Source organism: Mytilus edulis, chromosome 6 (genome assembly GCF_963676685.1).
Source record: "Mytilus edulis chromosome 6, xbMytEdul2.2, whole genome shotgun sequence".
NCBI lineage: Eukaryota > Metazoa > Mollusca > Bivalvia > Mytilida > Mytilidae > Mytilus > Mytilus edulis.
The window spans coordinates 70,366,458-70,388,196 of record NC_092349.1 but is presented as its reverse complement, the minus strand read 5'-3'; the positions used below and the strand labels follow the sequence as shown (position 1 = coordinate 70,388,196).

At 34.1% G+C, this 21,739-nt stretch overlaps 2 protein-coding genes across 2 annotated transcripts; one reads left to right on the top strand and one right to left on the bottom strand.

Moving 5' to 3' along the window:
• Nucleotides 1-7,045: 7,045 nt before the first annotated feature.
• LOC139528279 (zinc finger protein 235-like) lies at nt 7,046-17,135 on the bottom strand. The gene is made up of 2 exons (XM_071324185.1): nt 17,068-17,135; nt 7,046-8,860 (listed from the first exon to the last, which is right to left on the bottom strand). The coding sequence occupies exon 2, from the start codon at nt 8,813-8,815 to the stop codon at nt 7,415-7,417; it is 1,401 nt and encodes a 466-aa protein (XP_071180286.1). The 5' UTR covers nt 8,816-8,860; nt 17,068-17,135; the 3' UTR covers nt 7,046-7,414.
• On the top strand, nt 13,008-13,379 carry LOC139526588 (uncharacterized). Its single transcript, XM_071321747.1, has one exon. The coding sequence runs from the start codon at nt 13,008-13,010 to the stop codon at nt 13,377-13,379; it is 372 nt and encodes a 123-aa protein (XP_071177848.1).
• Nucleotides 17,136-21,739: the final 4,604 nt, after the last annotated feature.

The window sequence follows — 21,739 nt, the reverse complement described above, 5'->3', positions numbered from 1 at the left end:
TGTACATGTCAAGCTGGTAGGTGTCCTCTGACCTTGACCTCATTTTCATGGTTCAGTGGTTATAGTTAAGTTTTGAGTTTTGGTCTTTTTTCTAATACTATATGCAATAGGTCAACAATATTTGATGTATGGAAATATTATGATCTTAGTATATGTCAGTCGCACAGGTTTTATTTGACCTTGACCTCATTTTCACAGTTCATTGTTCAGTGTTAAGTTTTTATGTTTTTATACAACTGCAAAAATTGAAAAAATTTTGGTCGTAAATTGATATGACGTTGGCGTCGTTGTCATCGTCCGAAGACATTTGGTTTTCGCACTATATTAACTTGAGTAAAAGTAAATAGAAATCTATGAAATTTAAACACAAGGTTTATGACCATAAAAGGAAGGTTATAATTGATTGTGGGAATTTTGGTCCCAACAGTTTAATAATTAGGGGCCAAAAGGGTCCAAAATTAAACTTAGTTTGATTTCATCAAAAAATGAATTAATGGGGTTCTTTGATATGCCAAATCTAACCGTGTATTGAGATCTTTAATATTTGGTCCTGGTTATCAAATTGGTCTACATTGAGGTCTAAAGGGTCTAAAATTGAACATTATTTAATCTCATCAAAAATTGACCTCTTGGGGTTCTATGATATGCTGAATCTAACCAAGTATTTCAATTTCGGATAGTGGACCATAATAGGTACATCAACCAAAAATAAACCAAGCCCTGAGACTTCCAGTTAAACAGTTTTTTGATTTGACAATTTCATATTTGTGCTAAAACACTTGATGTTGAATAAAAAACTATATATTGTATTGTTAATATGACAATTATGACAATGTTGAATGCATTAATGTTTTAACTGTAATAATTATTATCTTATTTACCATCAGATTAAAATTATATACATTGTAGTTTAATAAATATTATAATTTATCTATTAGTATTATTAAATTATAACACATATCATTTTCTTTTCTTATGAAACTGTTTCAAAAATTGCTGTTGCTTCAGAAAATAATTTTAAATATTACATTTATTTTTCATGCTATGTTTAGAAAAACTTTGATGGCAAGTGTAATAAATGTAATAAGAACTTTATTATCTGATGACACATCAATAATTTTATCATGACAGGAAAATCTAATACTGAAAGAGACAATATCCTATTTCTGCATGTACTCAAGAATAAACATGCATACATTTAAAAAAAGGTTTAAAAAAAGAATATTATTTATTTCAAAATATGTGAACTCTGCAACATCATACAAAATTCTTACTAGAAAGAAGTTACAAAAAGAAAAAGAAAAACATACCAACCTGAGAAAAATAAATAAAAACAAAGAAAAAAGAAAAAAAAAAGCAGAATCAAAACATAAAAAAATAAATAAACAAGTAATATAAATGAACAAAGATTAAAACAAAATTTTATTATACAAATTCAAGAATAGGTTAAAATGTCAATTTCAAAAGAATCCTTAGTTACCTGTACAGGTAAATTTTTAAAATGACACACACAAGCAGAAAACTTCAACCCTGATTGATTTCATCAGGTAACATAATTAGATAAAACATCAGCCTATGTTTTATGACCCCAATAAATGGCCAACATCTCAAGATTGAATACCCCAATAAATGGTCACCATTTCAAAGTGACCATACAAGAGGATAGACATAACTAAGAGGTCACAGGCTGTACTGTCCAATTTAAAAATTTTAAGTTTAAGTTCTTAGACCACATTCATTCTGTGTCAGAAACCTATGTTGTGTCAACTATTTAATCACAATCCAAATTCAGAGCTTAAATGTTGTGTCCATACTTGCCCCAACTGTTCAGGGTTCGACCTCTGCGGTCGTATAAAGCTGCGCCCTGCGGAGCATCTGGTTCTTAAATTGTAAGCAATAGGTCAACTATATGTGTTGTATGGAAGAATTGTTAGCTGTACATGCTTGCCTGGCATGGTTCATCTGACCCTGACCTCATTTTCATGGTTCGTTGGTCAATGTTTCATTTTCTTGGTTTATGTTAAGTTTAATTTGGCAAAACTTTTAGGAATTTTGGTTCTCAATGCTCTTCAACTTCGTACTTTATTTGCCATTTTTAACTTTTTTGGATTCGAGCGTCACTGATGAGTCTTTTGTAGACAAAATGCGCGTCTGGCGTATATATTAAAGGAGTAGGTCCAGTAAGACCCCTTTTTGTCCCCAAAATATAGCAGTTTTACAAAATTGTTAAAATGTAAACTTTTAGTTATTTATTGGACAGTAAAATGCTTCTGCTACATAAATATTGGCTGTTTTTGACAATACAATGCACATGTATCGGGTACTAGCATCATCAAGTCATGCTAAATTACTGAAATCTTCATAATTCTAGCATTTGAGTTAAATTTTAGACGGTTGTCGTGTAACACGAAAGTGGCCGCATTCGTGTTCATTCTTAATATTGAAATGTAAGTTGTATTTTATTATAAAACATAACATATATAAAGGTTGAGGATGAACACGGATGCGGCCACTTTCATTTTTGACGAAAACCATCTGAAAAGTGACATTTTTCGGCATATTTAGTAGATTTTTCATATTTGAGCTTGAATCGGATCTTTTTAAATGACTAAATCAGTTAAAATCTTTCACATAAACTAATTGAATCAAATTAAATAGACACTTTTAAAAATGCCAGATGTCAGATAAACCTACTCTTTTAGTCCTGGTATCTATGATGAGGTTATTTATGTGACTATCAACATAATATCAATCATTAGTAAAGAGGGCGAGACATTTCAGTTTGTGCACTCTTGTCTACTTTCAGGATAAAAACTTATGTATAAGTATTTCAATTGCTCTGAAATTATACGATACCACAAGTTGGAGGTTTGGATTCATTTTTGGGGTTGAGGTGCCAACAGTTTAGGAATAAATGGCCAAAAACAAGCATTTTTGTAGTTTCTGGCCAATAACTTGTGTGTAAGTGCATGGATCACCCTGACATTGTACCACAAGGTTCCATAAAACAAAAGAAAGGCTGGGATTGAGTTGGGGGGTAATTGCCCAATTCATGCAGGAATTAGGGACCAAAAGGGGCCAAAAAAAGGATTTTTTTTCTAGTTTCCAGACAATAAATTGTATTTAAGAGTATGGATCTCTCTGAAATTGTACTACAAGGTTCCATACTTCAAAGGAAAGGCTGGGATTGAGTGTAAGGGTAATTGCTCAAAGGGGGGATTCAAAAAAATTTAGGGGAGGGTTCCAATTTTGTTAAGGGGTTCAAATAATTTTCAAAATTTTTCAAATTTCAAATTTTTGAAAAATGTCAAGAAGAATCTTTAATTGCACAGTTTTGCACTATAGATTTGTAAGATCTTGATAATTATTTTGTGTCAGAAACCTATACTATTTCAAAAATTTGAACACAATCCAAATTCAGACAGTATCAAGCTTGAATATTGTGTCCAAATTTGATCCAGCTGATCAGGGTTCAACCTCTGTGGTTGTATCAGGCTGGGCTCAGCGAAGCAATTTATTATTGTGTATGATAGATAGATATTTTTATTTTTAAAGTACAACTTGGAACATATACATGAAATGCAATATATTACAATTTTAAACATAACATGTATATTAATTTATACCAACCAGCCTTTAGAGGCTTATGGTGCACTCAGTCTGTCATTTATGTACGACAAATTATATGAATAAATTTCAAATCCATTATTCTTACTATATTAGGCTTAATTCTTATTAGATGCAATGTAATTTCAATATATAAGTTGTGTGTTAATAATTAAATGAGAAAATAAGAATGAAAATAATTTAATAATGTTTGGCTTGATAATGTAAGGGTTGTACATTTGTACATGGAAAATTTGGAAGATACACTGTAAGCGTTGTTTCTCTTTGTACGTATCCACATTATATGAAAAAAATAGCAATTGAAAAAAAAGATAAAAGGTAATTTATCACCTAGAATTGACTCTGTCAGTAGATCTGACTATATGATAGTAATTTATCATCTAGAATTGACTAAATTCTGACAGTAGATCTATAGAATAATAATTTATCACCTAGAATTGACTAAATTCTGACAGTAGATCTATAGGATAGTAATTTATCACCTAGAATTGACTAAATTCTGACAGTAGATCTATAGAATAATAATTTATCACCTAGAATTGACTAAATTCTGACAGTAGATCTATAGGATAGTAATTTATCACCTAGAATTGACTCTGACAGTAGATCTATAGGATAGTAATTTATCACCTAGAATTGACTCTGACAGTAGATCTATAGGATAGTAATTTATCACCTAGAATTGACTCTGACAGTACATCTATAGGATAGTAATTTATCACCTAGAATTGACTCTGACAGTACATATATAGGATAGTAATTTATCACCTAGAATTGACTCTGACAGTAGATCTATAGGATAGAAATTTATCACCTAGAATTGACTATGACAGTAGATCTATATGATAGTAATTTATCACCTAGAATTGACTCTGACAGTAGATCTAGAGAATAGTAAGTTATCACCTAGAATTGACTCTGACAGTAGATTTATATGATAGTAATTTATCACCTAGAATTGACTCTGACAGTACATCTATAGGATAGTAATTTATCACCTAGAATTGACTCTGACAGTACATATATAGGATAGTAATTTATCACCTAGAATTGACTCTGACAGTAGATCTATAGGATAGAAATTTATCACCTAGAATTGACTATGACAGTAGATCTATATGATAGTAATTTATCACCTAGAATTGACTCTGACAGTAGATCTAGAGAATAGTAAGTTATCACCTAGAATTGACTCTGACAGTAGATCTATATGATAGTAATTTATCACCTAGAATTGACTCTGACAGTAGATCTATAGAATAGTAATTTATCCCCTAGACTTGACTCTGACAGTAGATCTATAGGATAGTAATTTATCACCTAGAATTGACTAAACTTTGACAGTAGATCTATAGGATAGTAATTTATCACCTAGAATTGACTAAACTCTGACAGTAGATCTATAGGATAGTAATTTATCACCTAGAATTGACTCTTAAATAAAACACTTCGTAATTGAGAAAAAAATTGTAATTTTATTTGTTTCTATTAACATGATTAACTTTAAAACATTTTGTCACTATATTAAACATTACAGTAAGCATTTATCGCCTTCTCTAATATAACAAAGAGCTTCGATTCTTTTGTTCTATTTCAACAAGGTTCCGACTGGGTTTCTATATATCATTTTCTTTACAAATCATACATTGGTACGATGTAATTTTATAAAAGATTCACACGGGATTCCGTGTGAATCTATTATAAAATTACATCGTACCAATGTATGCTTTGTATAAAGAAAATTCTATCCACAGGAAGGTCGACTTAGTATCCATATACAAATGATATAACACTTGTTTCTATCCATAGGAAGGTCGACTATCCATTATATGGATAGTCGACCTTCCTATGGATAGAAACAATTTATATGGATTGTCGACCTGCATTTTACCCCTATGTTCTATTTTTAGCCATGGCCGCGGCCATCTTGGTTGGTTGGCCAAGTGTGCTTTTCCCCTCACTTTGCGTCTGTCGTCCGTCGTCTGTCGTCTTCCGTAGTCGTAAACTTTTACAAAAATCTTCTCCTCTGAAACTAAAGGACCAAATTTAACCAAACTTGGCCACAATCATCATTGGGGTATCTAGTTTTAAAAATGTGTCCGGTGACCCGGCAAACCAACCAAGATGGCCGCCATGGCTAAACATAGAACCAAAATGGTCAGTTGACCCCTTTAGGAGTTATTGCCCTTTATAGTCATTTTTTACCATTTTTCGTAAATCTTAGTAATCTTTTAGAAAAATCTTCTCCTCTGAAACTACTGGGCCAAACTAAACCAAACTTGGCCACAGTCATCATTGGGTTATCTAGTTTAAAAAATGTGTACAGTGACTCGGCCAACCAACCAAGATGGCTGCCAGGGCTAAAAAATAGAACAAAGGGGTAAAATGCAGTTTTTGGCTTATAACTCAAAAACCAAAGCATTTAGAGCAAATTTGACATGAGCTGAAATTGTTTTTCAGGTGAAGATCGGTCTGCCCTAGAATTTTCAGAAGAATCGGATAACCGGTTGTTAAGTTGCTGCCCCTGAATTGGTAATTTTAAGGAAATTTTGCTGTTTTTTTGTTATTATTTTGATTTTTATTATAGTTAGAGATAAACTGTAAACAGCAATAATGTACAGCAAAGTAAGACCTAAAAATAAGTCAACATGACCAAAATGGTCAATTGACCCCCTAAGGAGATATTGCCCTTTATAGTCAATTTTTAACAATTTTCATAAAATTTGTAAATTTTCAGTAACATTTTCCACTGAAACTACTGGGCCAAGTTCATTGTAAGCAGCAAGAATGTTTAGTAAAGTAAGATCTACAAACACATCACCATCACCAAAACACAATTTTGTCATGTGTCAAGGTGAGCGACACAGGCTCTTTAATAGAGCCTCTAGTTTGACTGAAAGTACTTAACGACAGTCTTTCAAGTTGTATGATGAAAATGCATATCTTCGAAAAGTATGATTTTTTTTTGTGTGTGATAACTAGGGTTTATTGTCTCCAACCACTAAACAAATCTAGTCTGCCCCTCCACGAAATATTTAGTTAGAATTTTTTTAAGTGTTTATGAATTAAAAATTCCACCTGACAACCGATCCATGCAATCAGACAATAGTTTAAAGTTGAATCAATGCAGACAAGATCATTGATCATCATTTACTGATGCTTATTAGCTAGTTGATACATTTGTCTTTTAAAATACAACTGAAATGTAAGAATTGTAATGGTGCAATGTGGATAAATTTATCGGTTTCCAAGAGCAAAATTGGCAGGGCGTCATCCCTACAATGGCTTCCATTTCTACGATTGTGAAAATGAACTGGCGTAATTGGGAGATAATTTTGACGAAGTAGAATCCTGACTGTACCATGGTTACTATATTAAGGAAATAAACACAACTAGTTGCAGTATAAATTAAAGTTCAAACAATAGGTATTTATTTATTAGATATGAAACATCCAAGTCTCCTACATGTCCTACCATTTGCAATATAAAGCTGTATTCAAATAATTTACACTGCTGCCGAATAGTAATATCCATGTCGTCTTATGTCCTGTATACTTCGACGAAAAAACAAAAACAGGTTTCTTTATGATGAACATGATGAAAGTGACGTAAAATACTCAAAATTCGTCAATCAATTGATGTTATAACATTAAATACCCACTCAACCTTTCATACAATCATGAATAACAAAATTATTTATCTTTGAAGAGAGTAAAAATTAATTAATAATTATGTACAAAAAAAACTTATCTTCCGGATATCGATCCTTTTAAACAACTCAATTGACTTAACCCTTTGCCATCTCAAATGTTGGGTTTTCCGATTTAACCTGCATACCTGTATGTATTTTCTTATGTTTAATGAAATTACCAGGATCACTAAACCCTTTACCACATACATCACATACATGAGGTTTATAACCGGTATGTGTTCTCATGTGAATCTGCAAATTACGATAATGACTTAACCCTTTACCACATACATCACAGACATGAAGTTTAACACCTGTATGTTTTCTCATGTGAATCTCTAAACTACTATGTTGACTAAACTGTTGATCACATACACCACAGTGAAAAGGTTTTTCACCTGTATGTGTTCTCATGTGGTTGAGTAAAATACTAAGTTGACTAAACTGTTTACCACACACACCACAGTGAAAAGGTTTTTCACCTGTATGTGTTCTCATGTGACTTTGTAAATGACTATGTTGATTAAAACGTTGATCACACAAATCACACTCATGAGGTTTATAACCGGTATGTATTCTCATGTGAATCTGTAAACTACTACGTTGAATAAACCTTTTACCACATACATCACAGTCATGAGGTTTATAACCGGTATGTGTTCTCATGTGAATTTTTAAACTACCAAGCTGAATAAACCTTTTACCACATAAATCACACTCATGAGGTTTATAACCGGTATGTGTTCTCATGTGAATTTTTAAATTACATTGATGACTAAATCCTTTACTACATACATCACAGGCATGAGGTTTAACACCTGTATGTGTTCTCATATGAATTTGTATATAACGAAGATGACTAAACCGTTTTCCACATACATCACATTCATGAGGTTTATCAGGTTTTTCACCTGTATGCATTCTCATATGACTCCGTAAACCACTTAGCCGACTAAACCCTTTCCCACACACTTCACAGACATGAGATTTATGAGGTTTTTCACCTGTATGCATTCTCATATGACTCCGTAAACCACTACGCTGACTTAACACTTTCCCACATACTTCACAGACATGAGGTTTATCACCTGTATGTATTCTCATGTGAATTTGTAATCTTCCAAGCTCACTAAACCCTTTTCCACATAAATCACATTTATGAGGTTCATCTGTATGTGTAGTCATGTGTTCCTTTAAAACAGCACTGCGAGGAAATACAATAGCACAAACATCACATTTATATGGCTTTTCACCTGTATGTGTTCTCATGTGCCTTTTTAAGTCATATCCTTGAGAAAATTCCTTGGCACAAACATCACATTTATAAGGTTTTTCACCAGTATGTGTTCTCAAGTGTCTCTTTAAGTGACTACTTTGACTATATTCTTTAGCACAAACATCACATTTATGATGTGTTTTACCAGCCTGTGTGTTTATGTGTGTCTGTAGAGTACCATTGAGTGTGACTACATGTAAATCCTCTCCTCCCTCTAACATCTTATTGATAATGTTTATCTCCAGAATGTGAGTTTTTTCACGACTCTGTAAGAAACAAAAACAAATTTAATTTTATACATAAACCTTTTTATATATGTCAATGTATGTTATACCTTCCGGCAAATTTTAAACGTAACATATATATAAAAAAAAAGATGTGGTATTATTGCCAACGAGACAACTCTACAAGAGACCAAAATGACACAGAAATATATATATCTATTTTGACTTTCTCTGTATGTTTGGGTAATTCTAATCCCATACTATATATAACAGAGGGGGGCAATAGGGGGTCTGTTAACATGTTAACACCTCGATTTTGGGAAAAACAGTTAACTAAAAATGCAAAAATGCTGATAAGAGTTAACAAAGTGGGTTGAAAACAGTTAAAAGCTTAAATGGATCTCAGATAATAACAGTTAACAACACCTTGAAAAGAAAGGGCCATAACAGGTTAACACAAAAAGGTACCCCCCCCCCCCCCCCCCCCATAACATGTTCAAGATATATATAAGCTGATCTTCCTCATTATATTTCATGTTATGTATAACATGTATACAAGACGTATATATACATTGTATCATGTGATCTCATGTATGCTGTTCTGCCTCATTGATGTATACCTCACATCTTCTTTATTCATGAGGAAAAAAATGCTGGTTTATGTCAACATATTTCATTTGTAATTTACAGGCTCTGTTGAAGACCAGTGGTGGATCCAGAAATGTTCATAAGATGGGGCCCACTGACTGTCTAAGAGTGAGCCCGCTCCAGTCATGCTCGGTCCTACTAAAAAGCGCCCGGGAGCGCCCGGGAAAAGAAAAAGCGCCCGGAGAAGGAAAATGAGCGCCCGGAGAAGAAAATTAGCGCCCCGGGAGAAGAAAATAATAATATTTTATAACAATATTTTTTTCCTTAAAAAATAACTAATGATTGCTTGTTTTGTCCTTAATATAAATGGGGATATGTACGATGCTACATCTAAAGTGTTGTTGTACTTTAACATCTTAGATTTCAAAATTGTATATAAGTAAGTAAATAAATATAAATAAAAGTATATAGAAGAATCATGAAAGACATTGTCCTCGATCAAAATGTATATTTTGTTACTAAAAATAATCGGTGCCCGAGGTCATATATTTTCGCAGCTGCATGCCCGCATATGGTGAACACTTTTTTTATACAGATGCTGAAATAGATTTATTATATCTTTTTATAAAACTAAAACTGTTTCAATGGCTATGGTTATTAGGGTTTTAATGCTCAGACTTAAATTTGAACCAAACACCTGCTTTTTACCCCCTTGTTTTAAATACGGTACATGTATACATAGTACTGCTTTTTTGCTGATTTATTATGTGTACCTCTTTTAATTTTGATTAAATTAATATTTATCTGTGAAATTTGAGTTGTCTTATACATTTTTCATTTTGATATCGTTTTTGAAAAACATGGTTTTTGATATCTTACATTTTGTAAATCTTCCGCATAAACTGTGATCCATTATTATCAGTCTTTCGAAATAGTATTCATATATTATTGTTAAAATTGAAATATTCATACTTGTTTTTGTGCTCTATTACAAATGTCTATTCACTGAATTTGCAAATTACTTGTCTAAGATTTAAAAAAAAATCAATGTCCATAACTTAACTCGAGCATATTGAGTACTAGCAACTTGTTCGAAACACTATCAGACTCTGAGAATGAGAATGAAACTCCAACTGAAAACACCAACCACCAAAATATAAATAATTCTAATCACAACCAAATGAAAGTCATGGTTGTAAACTGCAGAAGTCTAATTAGCGACAAGAAAAAGGTAGAACTTCAAAACCTGATCGAAACACACAAACCAGACATTATACTAGGGACAGAATCTCACTTGGACAACACAATAGCCAGTAGTGAAGTATTTCCAGACCAATTCCAGAATCCATACAGAAAAGACAGAAAATTAGGAGAAGGTGGAGTATTTATAGCTGTTGATAACAACTACATCACTACAGAAATATTGACTGGAAGTGATTGTGAAACAGCATGGTGTAAGATCAACACACAGGGACGACAACCCCTATACATAGGTACCTTCTACAGATAGCCATGCAGTAACATAGACAAACTTGAAGAACTTGAAAAATCTATTAATTGCATAATGAACACAAGCCAAAACCTACCAAATGTCATACTAGGAGGAGATTTTAATCTGCCACATATCAACTGGCAAACAAACACTGTAAACACTAACCCACAGTATGGAAAAGCACTAAATGAAAAACTAATTGAAATCTCAAACAACAACGACATGAACCAAATGGTAAATGAGCCAACTAGAGGACAAAACATACTAGACTTACTCATGACAACCAACCCAGGACTTGTAACCAATATTGAAGTACATCCTGGAATGAGTGACCACCAAGTAGTCATAGCAAATATAGATATGAAGGCAAAGACATCAAAAAAGAAACCCAGACTGGTGCACCTATTTAAAAAGGGCGATATGAACGGACTCAAAGAAAACCTTCAAGAAAACTTTACAACAAGAATGAACAACATGGAAGAAAACACCGTAGAAGAAAACTGGACATACTTTAAAAAGATCATACTACAAGCAACCAAAGAATTCATCCCACAGAAGACTATAGGTAGTAAACAACATGTTCCATGGATCTCTACACATATTAAAAGACTGATACGACGCAGACAGCGAAGATACAATGCTGCTAAAAAACATAACACCAAGAAAAACTGGAATAAGTACAAACAGATGAGAGACCTTGTGAAGAAGACAATGAACGAGGCCCACGACAACTATGTTAGACAAATCCTAAATCAAGAGGACGAAGAAAACCCTAAACCAAGCCTCGGCAAAAAGTTTTGGAAGTACATAAAATCAAGGAAAAAGGACACAATGGGAATATCCCCCCTCCAGAACAACCTAGGAGAACATATTATTGACAGCAAAGGCAAATCAGAAATATTGAACACTCAATATGATAGTGTCTTCACGACAGAGGATAGCGAAAACATGCCAAACATGGGAACCAGTACAACTCCAAACATCAGAAAGTTACATATCAGACCGGAAGGGGTTGAGAAACAGCTTAAACTCCTAGACCCAACAAAAGCAAACGGTCCTGACAAAATACCAACTAGAGTTTTGAAAGAAGCACACTGTGAAATTGCACCATTCCTCACAAAAATCTTTGAACAGTCATATGAAAAAGGAGAAGTTCCTGAAGATTGGCGACAAGCAAACATCACAGCCATCTACAAAAAGGGGGACAGAAGTCAAGCAGTAAACTACCGCCCCGTATCGTTAACCACCATATGTTGTAAAGTCATGGAACACATTATCTACAAGCACATCATGGAACATCTTGAAGAACATCTCGTCCTATCCGACTTTCAACACGGATTTAGACGTAACCGATCATGCGAAACACAACTCATTAACACCATAGAAACAGTGGCAAGAGAACTAGACATTCGAGGACAAATAAGACATGCTTATCCTTGATTTTTCGAAAGCGTTCGATACAGTTCCCCACCAAAGACTTCTAAAGAAAATGGCATACTATGGGATAACATACAACACTCTACTATGGATTTCTGCATGGCTCACTCACCGACACCAGAGAGTATGTCTAGATGGAGAAACCAGTGAGAACAAACCAGTACGATCAGGAGTTCCACAGGGTACAGTATTAGGACCACTTTGTTTCTTGATATACATCAACGATATGGGAGAAACAATATCATCAAAATCAACCCTACGCCTATTTGCTGACGACTCGCTACTATATCGATCCATCAAGGGTAGTGAGGACAGCTTACAACTACAAAAAGATCTAACAGAACTGACTAAATGGGCAGAGAAGTGGCAAATGACATTCCACCCAGCTAAATGCTACACACTGAGGGTAACAAGAAAGAAAAATCCAACAATAAGAGAGTATGAAATGATGGGACAACAACTAACCACAGTACACCAATATCCATACCTCGGAGTCGAGTTGTCAGAAGACCTCAGTTGGGATCCACACATCAAGAAAGTAATCACAAAATCAAATCGAGTACTAGGTTTCCTAAGACGTAATATCTCGAAGTGTCCACATGACATCAAAGCGCAGGCCTATTCATCGCTAGTGCGCCCACATCTCGAAAACATCACATAGACTCCCTAGAAATGGTCCAAAGAAGAGCTGCCAGATTTGCGACATCAACATACAGTCGAGAACCAGGGACAGTCACCAACATCATGAAAACCCTAGAATGGCAAACATTAGAAACTAGACGGAAATCCAGTAGACTATGCATGTTCTACAAAGCAACACACGGAAAGGCGGCAGTCAATATACCATCTTACGTGAGAAGACCATCTACCTCAACAAGACAATACCATCCAGAAAAATTCACTCAGATCAGTACTTCCACAGATGCCTACAAATACAGCTACATACCACGCACCATCACCGACTGGAACAGTCTGCCTCCTGAAGCCTTCCAAGCCACATCTCTGGAATGCTTCAAGGAGCAACTTCGGAGACTGAAGCTGTAAACTGAAACCACCTGTTTTTATCCAATTTTAATTGCACTTGTAAATACTGAGCACGCAGGTTGACGTTTGCACAGCAGTATCTGCGTTATGGATTCCCACTGCAGATCAATAGTATAGATGTAGATGTAGATGAACAAAGTTGTCTCATGCCAATAAAATATCTATATATTTTCCCCGGGCGCTTTTTCTGTTTCCCGGGCGCTATATTTTCTTCTCCGGGCGCTTTTTCTTTTCCCCGGGCGCATTTTAGTAGGACCCGTCATGCTTCAATGATTCCTTGTATATAATAATAAAAAAATAATAATTTTACCACAAAAGGGGCCCGTCTCCCTAGAAAAAAACCTCTAAATCCATCTCGGATGCAATCTAATAAAAATTAAATCTCAGCACTTGCTCCTCGTTGTTTATAATCCCATGCACGACATATAAACATTGAGGAGCAAGTCATAAAAGTGGATGGCGAGTTGTTCCATTGGCATGCAAGCCAAATTTTCTTATTATAAAAAATAAACTGTTGACTCAGAGATATATGTCTCACCTGTCAGCAGAAAAAAAATTCAGAATGAGATAATCTGATGGACATCAACATTGCTACATGTAATAAATATGAAGTTGCTGAACCATGAACTACAAGGGATACGACCTCAGGACACCAATTTTCCGTACATGTTTGTCCCCAAAGGTGACTGGGGAATAGAAATATGGTCACTTGGTCTTCTTCCGACCGGCAATAAAACGCTTGCCGAAGTGGGGCGTCCGTTTGGCTGTGCGGGATGTATCAAGTTTGCAGTCACGTCCGGTGAGATTGGGGACGTTAAATCCGATGCCTCGTGTGCAGAGAGTGCATCGCTCTTTGCACGTTAAGAACCCTTGCAACAACTCTTTAAGGGGTCCGTAGGTGGCCTTTTGCAAGGCAAAATTTCTGTTTCTATCCAATATACCCTCATTTTCCAGTGGCAGTCCAAATTTCCCCAACCATCATCCCAGATGGCCTCTATTGTGACAAGACCTACCTATTGTATTTATTGTGAACTTGTTCTCGTCCTGAATATACATGAAATATTTGCCACAGGACGTTAAGCAACCAACAACCAATCAATCGTACATGTTTGTAGCAAGATAAGAGAGGTTCAAAGGAAAAATTCAAATGAAATCAGTTGTTAAGCAACCAAGATTAAATGTAAAATAAATGCTTCGTCGAGCGCAACTGATATGACTGTAGACTTTTCAGCGCAGAGGTCCAACCCTGAACAGTTGGGGTAAAAATGGACACAATATATTTGCACTTGATCAGTGATCGGGAAGGACGTGCGCCCTGCGCCTAAAGTGCATATCGACCAGAAATGGCGCATAGAGTGACAAATATAGGCGCTCACGTGGCGCACGATATTTTTCATTTCGTTTAAAAACGTTTTAACTTTAGATATCATCAAATTTCTGATCGTGTTCCATGCCACCATGTGTGTGTACTGTTCCTTCAATGATAGGAGCACCTATATATTTTTGGAATGTCTTGGATGTTTTCCTTTGGTAATAATAGAAACATGCGGTATAAAAAGTAAAATCACATTCGGAAAGTCCATATAAATGATCACATGGCAAAATCAAATAACAAAACGAATGGACAAGAACTGTCATATTCCTGACTTGGTACAGGCATTTTCAAATGTAGAAAATGGTGGATTAAACCTGGTTTTATAGCGCTAACCCTCTCACTTTGATGACAGTCTCATCAAATTCTGTTATATCTACATTGATGCGTTAACTACATGTACTTGTAAACCGACATAATAAATAAAATAGTCAAAATATGGGTACATCAGTCATCATCGTATAACAATTTTAAAAGGAACAGTTTAACAGAACACAAAAACATCTATCTACTATAGGGTTAAAAAATCAAAACTATGTAAGAATAAATTTCAGAAACAGACCAAGATTGAAAATAGTCCAAAAGTTATATAGAATTTATAAGAATCCAGAAATAGTTAATTCCACTACGCGATTGAATGATTTTGACGTTTATGGTTTGAACAACGTGTTTTGTAATTCAAAATAGAAATATATATATCACAATGACATAAAATAGAACAATATCAGATCATATCATACTGACGGGATCTTTTAAACGGATTACCCAAAAAACGTAATTAACCATAACTTTAAATGTGAAATTTGGCTAGACCAAACAAGATTTATCTCTAATTATAATCTTTTAAGTTAGTTTAGCTCTTGCTATTATTTCGATTGAAAAACCCCAAAGCCTTTTTATGAATATAGATTTTGGTCTCCATAAAAGGCGTTTAACTGCTGTCCTTGTCACTTTTTTGTCTTTGGCTCATTTTGACATTTTGTAAACATGACTTTGAACAGCAAATTGCTGTTTTGTTCTATCAATCATGTCAATTAATGATACTCTCTACTGTTATTGTTGTCATCGTGATGAAGTAATAATAATACAAGAAGTGCAGAGGAAATGCCAGAAACGTCCTCTAATACGGATCGTATGGAATAAAGTATGGTATTGACGAAGACCAAAATTTAATGTAAAAAAAACCATGAATATGAACAAGGCAACAGTACCATTTTAAACATTGTAAATAAAGGTTATCTAAAATTTTATCCGGTTTGGAAGAGGTTATTGTATATTCATTGAAATTGAAATTACAAAATCACAGGAATAATATCCATGGACCATGATGTTATTTAGAATCATAAACATAAAGGTATAAGTACCACCACCTCTTTGCCGAAATATACACTTTTTTTTACTTTAGTCAATTCAAATGGCCCTCTCATTTGACAACATGTCTCATTATTTTTTTTAAATGGCCTATTGGCCGTTTCAGAATCTAAAGCATCATGTGAGTTCGTGGTCTAGTGGTTAAGACCGATGGCTACAGTGCTGAAGGTCCCGAGTTCGATTCTCACTCGGGGTGCTAAAAATATCAGTACATCAGAAGGGTAATTTTCACCCTCTCACACACATCTCTGGTACCCATACCGGAGTTTAAACTAGAATGGGTACTTTGGGGGCCTCGGTTGGTCAAAGTTGTCCCCTACTTTGACCAGGAGATCAATCTTCTGATATCTCTCTGGTTTGTCTGTTTCCACCGAGTGGCCCGGTGGTTCTCTCCGAGTACTTCGGCTTCCTCCACCATAATAACAGACTTCCCGGTGTCCTACACGCTCCCTTGGGCGGTGTTTGGTGGGGATTGTTCTGGTGGTGGGATAATATTGTAAAGGACACATCTCCATTAATCCTTAGGGAGTGTACATGGATCCGCTGTACCCTTGCAGTCAATCAAGGGGTGCGTCTACATTGGCTGAATCTCGAGTACATACATACATACATGGGTAATTTGATTTCATTGTTCGTACCCCAAAGTGAAAATAACGTTACGTCATTGGTTGAATTTCGATTGTTTAGTACGTTTTAAACCAATCAAAACGCTTTGGTGTACGCTTTTGAAAATATTACCCAGGATGCATTAGATTCTGAAACGGCGAATTGGCATGATTGGATTTATTTTTGGGCCCATATTAAAAGAAAAATCCTTCCAGATCACTGAACACTGCTGAAATTATAGGTGCTACCATTGTGTCAAACATTTGTACTCCTAGATTAGAACTACATTTTCGTAACATACTGTACATGGCTTAGCTTGTTCTATTCTAATAAACTTACTTTGTTTTGCAAGGGATAATATAAGTCGAGGGAAAGAGACCAACGTTATCTTCTTCTGTATCTCCTTGCCCTTCCAATTATGGAACACCTCCTCAATGGATACAAATCCCCGTTTTGTAGTTTCTCTGTTAATAATGAACATAACCCATTGTGTAATTGCTATTGTGTTAAGATATCGGACTTTTCGATCAGTAAACATTACTTGCTCATCCGATCCGGCTTGTAAATTAAGTTGAGTCCTCCGAAGTAAAAGCGGCGGTACATGCACAGACCTCTACAGAACAGAACATATTAGCACTGCTCGTTCAATTATGTCGGTTAAAAGACCATTATAGGTCATGTCATACATGTACTTATTAACGAAGTTGCGTAGGGTATAATGTTTTTTACCCGTCCGTCCGTCAGTCAGTCCGTCAGTCCTGTCTCTTGTCATCGCAACTCCTCTCACATGTCTCAAACCACACAACAGAATTTCACGAAACTTTTTTTAGATAATAAGGACATACTATGTAGTTGTGCATATCAACAGGAAATTACGATTCATTATTTTTTTCTGGGAATTACGCCCCTTTGAACTTATGTGCTTTAATATTGATGAAAACACAGAGATATTTACATATGTACAACAATATATTCATGAAACTGGAAGATTTTTATAATATTTCATGTGATACTATACTGTTTAGAAATCAGCTTATAACCACAGTGTACCACTCTTTAGTCTTAATTAAAGACAAACCTAACTTTTAACACAAAAAAACAACCAATTGTGTTTAGCATCTTTTTGCAAATAAATTTATATATATTTTATTTTATTTTTTGTATTAGTAATTATATTTTCAAAAATCAAGAAATTAATAGTCATGTAATAAGATGGTACACTAAATTACTTATGTATTGCAAAAAAGGGCCAATCAATTCTTGTTATTCATATAAATAGAACAACTTTGTTGCAGTGAGTTTGTGAATTCGAGTAAAAAATCACTTAATGATCTACTGATTTCTTACCAACACTTATTAATGTGGTATAAAATTCGACACCACCTTCAGTAGGTCTTGCTTTGACTTTGTTAACATAGTTATTTATATACATATACACAATAAAATACTTCAAGAAGTGGGGGAATTGCCTCCCCTGACTCACTGCAACAACGTATGATCTATTAACTTATCAGAAAATTATATACTATCATGCATGTTATTCAATCCATCTTGTATGGGAAAGGATTTGTATAGGCACTGCCTTTTGTCCAATCCCTTTGTTTAAATGTACATTTGATATTTGAACAATAAAATATTTTGAATTTTGAATTGAATGTGCTTTCATGAATGTACTACTGCAACAGTTTGTCATCTCAACCCCTCCGTCTGAAACGGTACACAACAGAATTTCATGAAACTTTGTAGATGATAAGGACATACTATGTAGATGTGCATATTGACAGGAAATTATGATTAAATTATTTTTTTCTTAAACGATTTTTTTTTACACTTATTTTTTTCCAATGACAATTATAAGGACGTGGGGTATGTGAGCGGGCTCACTAAGGTTCTTTAATTTTTATACTATGCCGACCCTAAATCATCATTATTAATCATTAGGCCTATTAAACTCGACCTATAACAATAACTGCCTACTTTTTTTATTTTTAGAAATATTAAAAAAAATACCCCAAAATGTATAACTAGCTATTTACTGGACTTCCGATTGTATGTATTGTTACAATGTTATTTGTTTTCATCCTGAACATGCGTTAACTATTTGCCACTGGACACGAGGCTATACAAATGAGGCCGTTACTTAGTTTTCTCGTTTGAATTGTTTTCCATTGCCATTTCTTGCCCTTTTATAGCCAACTATGTGGTATTGGCTTTGCTCATTGTTGAAGGCCGTACGGTTACGTAGTTGTGAATTTCAGTGTCATTTTGGTCTCTTGTGGAGAGTTGTCTAATTAACAATCATACCACACATTTTTTTTTTACAATTAATCAATCCTTGTTAAAGAAACACTCTTCATGATATTACATACTCAAATGAGTCATTAATGGTTTAGCATGATACGTGACAAGATACCTTAAGATGTGTTTAACTTCATGATACTTTACAAGATAATAAAGGAGGGTGAACATTGCAAAAAAATGACAGAACGAGACAATTTGCAAATATTAGCAAGATATTAAACAATTTATGTTAAAAAAAAGTCAGTAGAAACTTTATAAAGTTTTAATGATAAAGGCAGGAACGAATAGTGTAAGATAAACAGGCAGGACACAGATTACAACTAAAAAATTAATGTAGGAGAAAATTTGACATCTTAGCTCTTACCCCCCCCCCCCCTTTTCCCCTCCCCAATTTCACACCTTAAAATCGCTGAATGGCCAGTGGTAAATAATTTACGCATGTTTAGGACAAGAACAAATTACATTATCACAATATTAATACATATACAATAGGAAAGTTCGGTAATAGGGGTTGAACGTGATGGATATTTGGTCTTCCAATGGAACATAAGAGTAAATTTAATATGCACGGAAATTTAGACTATAAGGGTTCCTAATTTTCACTTTCCTAGTTTGAAGGTCTTTTTCAATGGTTTTACTGTCGTTAAAATTATTTAAAAGTGACCTTGAAAATAGGAGGCAACGTATAAAGATTGGCAACACTTACAGTGACTGGGAAATACTAATAAAGGGGGTCCCCCAAGGGTCAATTATTGGTCCAATGTTGTTTAATGTCTTTATAAATGATATGTTCTACTGTGTTTAAGACAGTACAATATATAATTATGCAGATGATAATACCCTGCATGTCTTACTGTGACAATAATGTAGATAATTTAGTAAAAACACTTGAAAATGACAGTGGAAAAATGATAAAATGGTTTTCACAAAATTTAATGAAAGCAAATCTGGATAAGTTCCAGGCAATTGCTATTGGGAAACTGAAGACTAAAAATTATAATTTAACTTTTAATTTAGAAGGCAATAAAATTTCATGTGATGAAGATGTTAAACTCCTAGGTGATGTAACGATAGATTTTGAACTAAATTTTGATATGACTGAGTATCTCACAAATTTGTAAAAAAGCTTCTAAACAACTAATTTACATTTTTAAACGTTTTGGCAAATATCTAAACAGGTTGGGACGTCTAACAGCTTACTACTCATTCATTCTTTCAAATTTTAATTATTGTCCGGTAATTTGGCAGTTCTGTAGTGTAAAGAATACGCAAAAAATTGAAAAAATACAGGAAAGAACTCTCCGTTTCATATATGAAGACAAGTAAGCAGTTATGAAATTTTGCTTTTGACTTCTAAACTTCCATCTTTAAAAATTAATTAAACGTAGAATCATTGGAATTGAAACATTTAAAATTGTACACAAGAAAAGTCCCAGTTATCTTCATGACCTAATAAATATTAAAACTCAGCGTTATAATTTCAGATCTAAGGAAACAGCTGACATACCGAAAGTTAAAACTACAAGATACGGGTTAAAATAATTTCGTTTTAGTGCTGCACAATTATGGAATGATCTGCTTAACCACATATAAGACAGTAAAATTCTTTAACTCAATTTTCCAATCTAATACAGAACTGGAAGGGCAGCTTATGCCAATGTAAAGCATGCCATTACTATTTAGTGCATGCCATTAGTGATTTGATTGGCATAGTTTTGCTTCCCCCTTTTTTGAATACTAAAATTAGCTTACTATGATTTTTTATTTTGATCTGCATGAACAGTATTATTTTATTTGCTTATGTCATGTATGTGCTTTTAATATCCTGCTGTAAGGTATGTATGTTTTTCTAAATATGTGTGTTTTGTTTACATGTTATTTGTTTGTGTGTCATTTATTATAATGTCGATTTTAAAAGCTCACTACTAGTAACATAATATATACGAAAGTTAATCCAATAGACAAAGCCATAAGTGATAAATTTATAATATTTTAGGAATTACTGTAATATTTTTTCTGTCTGAAGAAATAACATTAAAAATTTGGTGCACACTGAATAAAGTGCGTAGCAGGTTATTTAACAGTGTGCACCACATTTTGAATAGACAGAAAAAAATATTACAGTCATTTCTTCAGTACAATTTTATTCTAAATTCCATTTCATACCGTAGAAAACCGTGAAGAAACGTTGGTGACGTCACGGGCACATGACTAAATCATGTATATGGGCGGATAACAAAATAACGTTAGCCAATCAGAAGACGCGTTACATCCAAAATTAAATTGTTACATTATGAAATATCCATGTGACAATAAGACCTCAGCTCTGTCCTCAGTTCTATAATGACCTTTTTTTTAAATAAAGAATTCAGTCTAACATGTCTAAAGGAAGCGTAGACTATATAAAATAATTTTTCATTATCAGGTAAATAAATAAAATGTTCCTCATAAACGGCTTTTATACGATAGACTATACGATATATGTTTTTCTCGTTATTGAAGGCCGTTCGGTTGTCTATATAATTGCTTGCAGTACATCTAGATCTACTTTAAACACGTTCTCATCTAAAATTAGAAATTCTCATATGCCACTTAACTTATTTTTGTGTGAAAAGGCCACAAAATTTGGGATTATTGATATATTTCGCGTAAAAAACTCACTGTATAGCATTAACAATATTTGTTTGTCATCTTTTGGCAAGATTTGTGA